This window comes from Passer montanus, unplaced genomic scaffold (assembly GCF_014805655.1).
Source record: "Passer montanus isolate IOZ18808 unplaced genomic scaffold, ASM1480565v1 scaffold35, whole genome shotgun sequence".
Lineage (NCBI taxonomy): Eukaryota > Metazoa > Chordata > Aves > Passeriformes > Passeridae > Passer > Passer montanus.
This window is the reverse complement of record NW_024368263.1, coordinates 2081492-2091092: the sequence shown is the minus strand read 5'-3', so window position 1 is coordinate 2091092 and position 9601 is coordinate 2081492. Positions and strand designations below refer to the sequence as shown.

The following is a 9601-nucleotide window of genomic DNA, read 5'->3' as shown; positions in this document are numbered from 1 at the left end:
TGTTTCTACCCAAAGCTTCCTGTAGAAGCGGAGTTTATTCTTGTGAGAACTGCAAAATAAAATATCTAGCGTTTGCAAAAAAAAAAAAAAAATCCTTCCTGGGTTTTGAATCCGAGCTCAGGGCTGCTCTCGGGGGCTGGGCAGGACAGGTTTAGCTCAGCCCCGCAGCCCTTTGCTCCCTGACATCCTGACAGGAGCAGCACGGAGCGAGGGGCCCGGGGAGGTGCTGGGGATGCAGGACACGGGCATTGCTGCCTCCAGCCACCCCCATTTTTGGGGTGCAGCGATGCCTCCCTGCTCAGCTTCATGCTGGGGCTAATCGTGTCCAGGGAGCTCAGCCCTGCAGTGACACTTGGGGACATCCTGGGGAAAGTTCGGTGCCTCCGAGCGACAGCAGAGAAGGACTCATGGAAGAGGTTCAAGGAGGGGTCGTTTGGCTTTCCGCCTGCAGCAGGGCCCTTTTGGGGGACCCTTGCATCTCTTTCCTCCGGCTGCCCAGGGCCAGCTGGAGCCCTCCTACAGGTCCCTGCCCTGGGGCTTGCCTGGGGGGATTACTCAGCCTCTTTGATATAAAATTGCAGTAATTAAACCTCATTTTCAGCGCTCAAGTACAAAGCAGAAGAGTAAACAGGGTAGCTGTTTGCATTTATTCAACTGCAAACGATGCAATTAGGATGGCAGATCCGGGAAAGAAGAGCACGATTGTCCTCCCCCCATGGCCTCACTTGCTCATGGAGAGGAGCCCTGTTCCTGAGCCAGCAGGGCAGGCAGCAGCTGGGAACCACCTCCCAAAATAAAGTTATTTCCCCCGTGGCATCGGGCCAGGTGTAGAAACAGGCTGAGCAATAACTCTCTAACGCTGCTGAGCTGCCGGAGGCAGCGCCCAAGGCAGGGGAGCGCTCCGAGCTCTCGCTGTCTCTGTCCCCGCACGGGAGCGGAGCCGTTCCGGGTCACAGCCCCGAAAGGCTCCCCGCGGGCTCCTCCCGGGCTCCTGCGTGGCTCTCAGCAGCAGGTTGGCCGGCGTTGCCCTTGCCCTCCCCGGCCCGGGTTTCGCTCTGCCATCACCCATCTGCTTCCAAAACCAGCAAGGGGCTCCTGGCGGGGAGCCCCCGGCCCTGCTCCCGCACGAACAAGGCCAGCACACCGAGAACTGCCCGTGCCGCGCACTGGCACCTCGAGCATCCTGCAGCGAGGACAAAATGTAAGTCAGCACTCCCGAGTGCACAGCACCGCTCCAGATTGCGGCAGGTACCGCACCCGGCCGCGTCCAGCCCCATCCATCACACACTTACCTGGGTGCTGAGGTGAGGGGCAGGGCAGAGCTCCCGGGGTCAAGCTGGGGGCTGCAAAAAGCTTTTTTTTTTTTTGCCTGAGCCTGGCTATGAGCAGTGGGACCACAAGAAGCTGTGCTGGGGCATGCACTGAGCCACCCGCAAGCACCAGGCACAGCGAGGAGCACAGAAAACAAAAAATCCCAGTCTGCACATCAGCATCTTGGGGAACAGTTTATGGAGAGCCACAGAGGCAGCCCCTCCCTGCCAGACCTGCCTGGATCCAGCCAGCGGGACCCTGTCCAGCCCCGAGGCTGGCACAGGGATGTGCTGGACAGGGAACAAGTGCCAGAAGAGTGGCAGGGGGTGGTGGGGGAAAGAAAGAGACAACTCACAGATCTACTCACAGAGGCAAAATTTAATGGCAAGTCATCTTCCCTCCTTTATTACACCTTGGTTAGCCAAACAAAAAAAATCTGCAGGTAAAAAAAGTTTTAATGGTCACACAGCACTTTATACATATATCATAAGCAACCAAGCATCCACATCTGCACGTGAACGACACACCTCTAAGCATGGCCTCAATAGTCAGGTTTGTTTTTATTCATTAAATACTGTACAGAATCAAGGCTACAAACTGATTTTGTAATGCTTCTTCCCCCTCCCCAGCACTTAAAACAGTTACAGGCTGCTCTCATTTGTACATCACACAGTCGTGTAGCCAGTTTTAAGGCTAACAATATGCATCATGCTTTGGCTTTTTTTGTGTGTTTTTAAATTTTTTTTAAGGTTTTAGCCTTTTAAATTTTGTTACCCTTAAATATTACATACATACACAAAAAAATTACATAGCTGCAGTGTGCTCACCACCAACCTCATCACCCAGGAGCTTCACATTATCAAAAGCTTTAGAAAATTTGTAAACCTCTGTGCACGCTCGGGTTTGGGACAGCTGCAGAGAGCACTGCCAGGGGGAGCAGTGTCCCCTTCCAAAGGCCAACATCCACCTCCTCAGAGGGAGCCCAGCCTGTGCAAAAGCTCTCGTGTAGGATCAGAGACTTTTTGGGCAAAGGGGAGGACGTGGTGCCTGCCCTGTGAGATGAAAGCTGCAGAGTAAAGGAGGGGAAAAAGGGGAACTCAACAGCTCCTCCATCCCCTGTGGGTTTCTCCCTCCCTCCATCCCTGCTCCTGTGGGTCATGGGGCAGCCACAGCCTGGCTCTGGGGACAGAGGGTGTCAGTGTGTGGATCATGGCTGTGCCTGGAATCAGCCTCTGCCTGCTCTTCCTGGAGCAGGGGCCTCACCTCTTGCCCCCAGCCCTCCGAGACACTCTGTGCTCTGCTCAAAGGGATCCATTCACTGCCAAACGTGGCCGTGGTTACAGCTCGAGCCTGCCCTGCCCCCCCCACGGCCCCCAGCACCTCTCTGCACCCCAAATCAGCACCTGCCCGACGTCCCTCCTGCCAGGGAGGGCTCCTGGAGCAGGGTCTGGAGAGCGCTGCAGCCCAGGTCTTCATCACAGCCAAGCCCTGCAGCCTCTGGAGCACCAGGAGAAGGACGTGTCTTCCAAAATCCCAGTGGTGGATGGGGACACGAGAAGGGCTTTGTGCAGCCAGCCCCTGGCTCAGGAGCATCATGGGGGCAGCAGGAAAGCACAGGGAGCTGGGGGAGGAGGGGAGGGGGTGGATTTGGGCTGTTGGGTGCAGCCCTTGGTGGTTCTGGGAGCAAAAAGCACTGCACCAACGTGTTGGGATTCTCCTGCTATTATCAGTTTGTAACTGCAGCCACACTGAGCAAGAGCAAAAGCAAAGGAGAGCTTTGTCTCCATCCTTACCTCTGGCAGAGCCATCTGCTCAGCCCGACTCCTCCCTGGCAGCCTGGCACCACTGCCCTGCTGTGCAGCTGGAAGGGCTCTCCCTGACACTGGGAGACAGGGAGGCACCCAAGGGTGCCTCTCCAATGCCTGAGCACTGGGCAAAGGCAGCAGGGCTGCAGTGACCCCCCAGCTCCAAGTGAAGGTGTGTGCAGACTGGACCAGAGGCCTCAGGAAGGGACTTGAGCAGGGGACTCTGGCAAGTCACTGCCTCAGAGTGCTCATGGTCACAGCTCAGGCTGTGAGCCACAGGCTGCCCTCACCAGGGGTTCTCCTTTCCAGAGCATCCAGCAGCACCATGGCTGGGGCTAGGGATGGGAAGTGCTGTGCCCACAGTGCTGCTGGCCACAACCAGGCCACCATGGGAAACAGCTGGCAAGGCAAGGAGCTGATAACAGCCCAAAGCAGCTGCTGTAACAGCACAGAACCAGCACCAACTGCTGCTGCCACAACAGGGCCTGGCCATGACACGGCCTCCCTGGGGTGACCCTGACTCCCACGGCTCCTGAACCCCGTGTGCAGCTGGATGAGGGAGCAGCAGCCACACCAGGCTCATCCAGATCTACAAGAGGCCCCAGGATCACTGGCTGCTGCCTGCCCGGGTGGGGCTGGGATCCAGGGTGGGTGCAGTGCTGTGTGACAGCCGGGATGGCTGGGAACAAAAGAGAGATACCTAAGCAATAATAGGGACAGATCCCTGAATCCCATGTACTTCTAGAAGACAGGCATGCGTGGTGGGGAAAGGGAAGTTTGCCTCACTCTGGAGAAAAAGAAGTGGGGATGGCTAGACTTGCCTCCAGGAGACTGACCTGGAAGCTGCAGAACTGCATGGAAAGTCTGCAGCACTCCCAGGGCAGCACAAGTGCCAGGGCAGAGCTCTGGCCCTGCCTACCAACCCCGACTGGAAGAACCTTGTAGCTATGGGTGAACAACTAAGACTAGAGCAACTCTGTATGGTGTAGACAACTCCAATGCAAACACAACCCAATGTCTAAGTACAGATAAGCTGGGGTAGACTTCATAGAACCCATGGGAACGCCGAGAAAAAGAAAAGACTGGGAGGGCATTGCCCTTCATTACCAGAAACTACAGCAATCCTTTCTCCTGGCTGGAACCCCACCAGAACAAACTGCTGGGTGTACGCTGGGTGGGAAGAGTCCTCGTGTGGAAAGGTGCCCCAAGATGAAAGTGCAGAGGGAACGTGGCTGCAAGACTGCTTCTGTGCAGGTCTCAAATCTTACCATTGCAGGGTCAAACTTGCAATAAGAGCACGTACATGGGACAGGGGGAAGGAAGAGGGGTTGAGGGGAAAAGAGTTATTCATGCTTAAACAACCTTTCCTCAGAGGAGCAGTCAGGCCTACCACCTTCTTTGGAACAAACCAAGCTGAGGAAGAAAAGCTGGAAGGAGAAGCCAGTTGATTGATAACAGCATTTGCCAATTTACTTTCTGCTGCTTTCCCTTCTCCCCTGCACCTGCCTGTCCCTAACCTGATGGTTTATTTGTCCTCTGTCCACTCTGGGATGTTGGCCCCTGCTAAGGCAGCCCGGTACTGCTGCAAGACACCGCGGATGCTTTTAATGAACCCCTTGGACAAAGGGAAGAGGGGAAACCCAATATCAGGGTAACCGCTCTTCTCCGGCAGGAAACTCCTGTAGCTCTTTCTCCTTTTCTTTGGTTTCACGCTGGGCTGCGAGGCAGAGTCCTGGGCAGCCTTCCCCTCGTCCGTTCGGTCTCTGGCCAGCTCCCCCCTGGCTTGGCCTGTGCTCTCCGAGTCCGAGTACTGTTGGAGGTCGCTGCTGGTGGGGAACTCCGCCTCGTCCAGCTCCTCCTTGGAGTCGGAGAGCTCGGCGGCCGCGCCCTGCTCCGCGCTGCCCTCCGCGTCCCCGGGGCTCTCGGCCAGGCTGCTGCCGGCGCACGGCAGGGAGGCAGCGTCAGCCCCGTTGGCCTGTTCGTGGCTGCGCTCCACCAGCTCGTTGGTCTCCAGCCAGGACTCGATGCGGGACACCAGGCGCCAGCCGTGGCAGCGGAAGTGCTCCCGGATCTCGTGCTCGAAGACCTCGACGGGCCGGCGCAGCAGCTGCATCATGGACTGCACCACGCGGATCAGCGTCATCTCGTTGTAGCAGCGGCTGTTCTCGTAGCCCTCCTGCAGCCCCCGGTCGCTGTCGAAGCCTGCCTCGTTGTAGTAGGGCTCGTTCACCAGGATGAGACCTGCCGGGAGAACGGGACACCGAGGGGTTAAGGCAGGGACACCGGGGCCATGCCCTCCCGCCAAGGGGGTCAAGATCAAGGGTCAAGCACAGGGCAGGCTGAACCCCCAGAAGCTGCAGGGTGCAAAGGTCTGGTGCTGCAAGGGGAGCACGGTGTGACATGGTGGGAGCCTGGGTGGGAGACCCCCAGAAGCTGCAGGGTGCAAAGGTCTGGTGTTGCAAGGGGAGCATAGTGTGACGTGGTGGGAGCTCAGACTCTGCAGGGAGTGGCATCCATGTTCCTTGGCTGGCAAGGACAGCCCTCTGCCAGCACAATGCAGAGGGCACACAACAGCAGAGGAGATCAAAAGGGCAGGAAGGGAGAGGTTTCACAGCTCCTTTCACTTCCCTCCTGCAGAAACCCCCACTAACACAACAAAAGCTTTTCTTTTCTTCCTCCTCTTAACCAGAACAAAAGCCAGACTGCAGCAACAGGCTTTGAGCTGGCCAGGTTCTGCTCTGTCCAGCAGAGTCCCACCAGACATTACAGTTCTGAGACACAGAAGATTGTGACAAGTCACCTTTACCAAGATTTCTCTTGCTTACTTCTGGTCTAATGAAATTACAGGTATGTAGCAATATCCCCAGCACTGCCAGGCTGCTGGCAGCCTGCCACAAGTTGCATTAGAGCTGGGGAGATCATGTGTCTCTCAAAACCCAGGCAGCAGGAGAGGAAATTTTCCCTTAACACCAAGTTGCTCCAGTAAAACATTTAGTATTTCGTTTTCTAAATTTGGATCGTTGGCTTTGGAAACGAGAAAAGGCTTTTATTGTGGTGTCCTTCCCCCACAGGAGGATACAGGTGGACTGTGGGAGTTCAGAGGAGAAGGAGCTGCCTCCAGTCAGCAGGAACCCTTGCTCTGTGTCAAAGGTTTCTCATCACATGCCTGAGCTCCCTGCACAGAAAGCCATCCATAAGGAAGTTATGTGATTTACTCTGTCTGCTCCCAAACTGGATAGGGCAGAGCAAAGCCCCATGGCAGGAAGCCCTGGGGCTCGTCTAGGCACACCCCTGATTATTCTCTGCTTTGGTAGGAGCATAAACACCAGCATCATGTGCAAAACATGTCCCAAGTAGGATGGGCGGGTGACTCAGTGAGGACAAAAAAAAAAAAAAAAAAAGAGTCCTGCAAACGTGGCCCTGTTTAGCAACTTCAACTAACTTTGGTAACAGGCTGAGGACACGGTGGCTCACCTCTGTCAGCTCAGAGTAACAAGCAGACAACTCTGCTTGGCTGCTGCAGTGAGAAGAAGGGAAAGCATTGTGTCAGAGCTCTGGGATGCAGCCAGAACTCTGGGCAGGAGAAAAGCTGGCACTTGCTTCCACTGCTCAAGCACAGAGATAAGGACACTGCTTTGTCCAGCAAGGTGAGACCAAAAGGCAGCACTAACCCAGCTGGGGTGGCAGTCCCAATTGTGAGCCCCCCATAAACCAACATCCCTTCCTCCCTCTGCCTTTTCCTGCCCCACAGGCTTGGCAGGAACATTTACCTTGGATGGAGATGAGTACTTGAAGGAGACTGGATTTACTGGTCCACCTTTCTGTCCCCTGAAATGCAAACACAAATATGTTAAAGGGCTGAAGCACCACCAGTTTGCTCTGTGAGTGTTGTCAGATGAAGTGAGGCCCCAGTTGCTCTGCATTCCTGTTGCTGACATCCTGTGGCTCACGGCAGGAACAAGGAACTGACTCCACAAGCACGTGATGTGCTGGTGTCCCATCTCAACAACACATCTCTCCGTTATTTTTTCACCAGCACCACACCCCCTCAGGCCAGCTCTGTCTGGAACTGTGTAACCTTACACACCAGCCATCAGTTCCAACCCCTTCCCAGCTGCCCTGTCCTGCTCAAAACCTACTTCCCTGGCTTTGCTTATTCCAAGTCTCCAGCTGGACTTTGTACCACGCCACATGATTTTTGTCCACAGTGTGGAAGACAGAGCTCTAACCCATAGGCACACCCCGTGCTGGTGTTGGCATCTCTGCTATGGCTGGACTGACCACAGACTGCTCATTGAGCCAAATACAGACCCAGAAAAAACCAAACTACACCAGTTATCTGCTCCAGACACCTAAAGCAGTGCCCAAAGCCCAGGCCACCCCAGCTCAAGCACCACCCAAGACAGAAGTCACCCAGGTCTGGTAGGCAGTGACTCGTTCCAAAAGCAGCCCAGCACAAGCCCTGCTCCCCAGGGCCAGGTGGAGGACAGCATTACCTTGCCTATCCAGGTCCCCAGGAGGCTGACACACACTTTGCCATTGTCGTAGAGGTTGGGGTTGAGTCTCCCACTGCACTGGGAGAGGTAGCGGAACAGAGGCGGGACAGCGGGGTAGATGTTGGGGAGCTGGATGTCGAAGAGGAAGAGGCCATCCTCGTAGGGGGTGCGTGTGGGCCCTTTGATAAGTGCTGAGAAGAGATCCTGTGGGGAGAGGCAGGAGGTCAGGCACTGGGAAACACCCTGGCAGAGCTGTGTTTGCACAGAGGGAGAGTAAGGATGTGATTGACTTGGCCCTTTCAAGTGTCAGGTCAAGCAGCACATCTCAGGGCACCTTCCCCCGCCAGAAGTTGCACCCTGAGAGCAAAGTGAACCTTTGCAACTGGAACAGGGCTAAAAATCCCAAATTTACTCCCTGCTGACACAGCTCCTTGCTGGCTGTCTTCCCACTCAGCACCCAGAACAGGCTCCCTGCAATCAGCAGCTCCCTTTTTGCCACCCTGACCCAGTGAATGCAAAAGCAGCCATTTTGGGCAATTACAGCCCTGTTTCACACCATGCACACATTCCTGCAGCTCTAATGCAAAGGATTAGGGCTAAGCAGGGAATTCCAAAGACAGGGATGCAGATGCTGAGCCCAGCACCAGCACAGAGGCATCAGAGCAGGCACTTGCCATTCGATCCTCGAAGGTTTTCACCATGATGCCATCGGGCAGGGAGGTGGCCAGCAGAGCCATCTCCTTCCTCACGGTGCTAAAGAACTTCTTGGCTTCTGGGGGCTGGAACTCCATTTTCTTGAAGGCATGGGAATCTGTGAGACAAGGAAGACAAACAGAATTACAGCCTGCATTTGGAAACTGCCACAGGTCATGCACACATTCCTGCAGCTCTAATGCAAAGGATTAGGGCTAAGCAGGGAATTCCAAAGACAGGGATGCAGATGCTGAGCCCAGCACCAGCACAGAGGCATCAGAGCAGGCACTTGCCATTCGATCCTCGAAGGTTTTCACCATGATGCCATCGGGCAGGGAGGTGGCCAGCAGAGCCATCTCCTTCCTCACGGTGCTAAAGAACTTCTTGGCTTCTGGGGGCTGGAACTCCATTTTCTTGAAGGCATGGGAATCTGTGGGACAAGGAAGACAACAGAATTACAGCCTGCCTTTGGAAACTGCCACAGGCTCCTCCTGAAGGCAAATCTACCCGTGTGTAATACGCATCTTGTGGAAGAGAGGAGTTAACTTGCTTTGGTGCTGAGCCAGGAGGCAGGAGAGATGATTTCCCACACACTACAGCAACCACAACCTGCATCTCCTGTTCTCACTGTCCCACACAACTCTGTCCCCTGTGGCCCAGCAAGGAAACTTTTCCCACAGCTGGGACAATCCCACAGAGCAATGGCCCTTTCCCTGCCAAACACAACCCAGCTCCACTCTCCCTGGCTCAGTCCTGCAGCTTCACAACAGCCTGGCCACCTTTCCCACCCAGGTCTGGCCTGGCTGCAGCACCTGGGGCTCCCTCTCACCAATGTTCCACACAGCCAGATGCTCTTTTTTATTTCTGGCCACTAACACTGGTGCCAGTGAATAAGGACACCCACTCTCCAAGGACAGCCAGCATGAGAACAGCAGCTGTTTTTGCTCTGCTTTTCAACCAATTCAGCCTTGGGAAAAAAATGCCTGAACAAACCCTGCAACTTGCAAGGAAATGTCGGCAGTGGAAAGCAACTGATGTCTGCAGCCCTCCAAAGTTAGTCACCACCCTGGGAAAGAGGGAAGCACACTTCTGAGGCTTGGGAAGGTGCAAGAGTGCCCAGAGATGCTATCTAAAAGCCATGCTTGGGTCCCAGAACACACTGTGCTACAGAAGTTGGCTTAATTTCTCTTCTCTAGTTAATGAGCTATGGAAAGGACTAAGAGGAAGAGAGGATACAGAATCCAAAAGATTTGAGGCAGAGGTTTTGAATAAAGAAACACTGCAGGAGAGCAGTGA

The 9601-nt window shown here is 55.0% G+C and overlaps 1 protein-coding gene across 1 annotated transcript in view; it reads right to left on the bottom strand.

The window, feature by feature from the left end:
- Positions 1-1671: 1671 nt before the first annotated feature.
- UBE2O (ubiquitin conjugating enzyme E2 O) overlaps positions 1672-9601 on the bottom strand; it is a 61031-nt gene continuing 53101 nt past the window's right edge. Inside the window, exons 15-18 of the mRNA XM_039716159.1 lie at positions 8599-8735; positions 7613-7816; positions 6887-6944; positions 1672-5357 (exon numbers count right to left, since the gene is read on the bottom strand). Coding sequence (XP_039572093.1) covers positions 4642-5357; positions 6887-6944; positions 7613-7816; positions 8599-8735 — 1115 coding nt within the window. The 3' untranslated portion in view covers positions 1672-4641. The remainder of the gene's footprint in view (positions 5358-6886; positions 6945-7612; positions 7817-8598; positions 8736-9601) is intronic.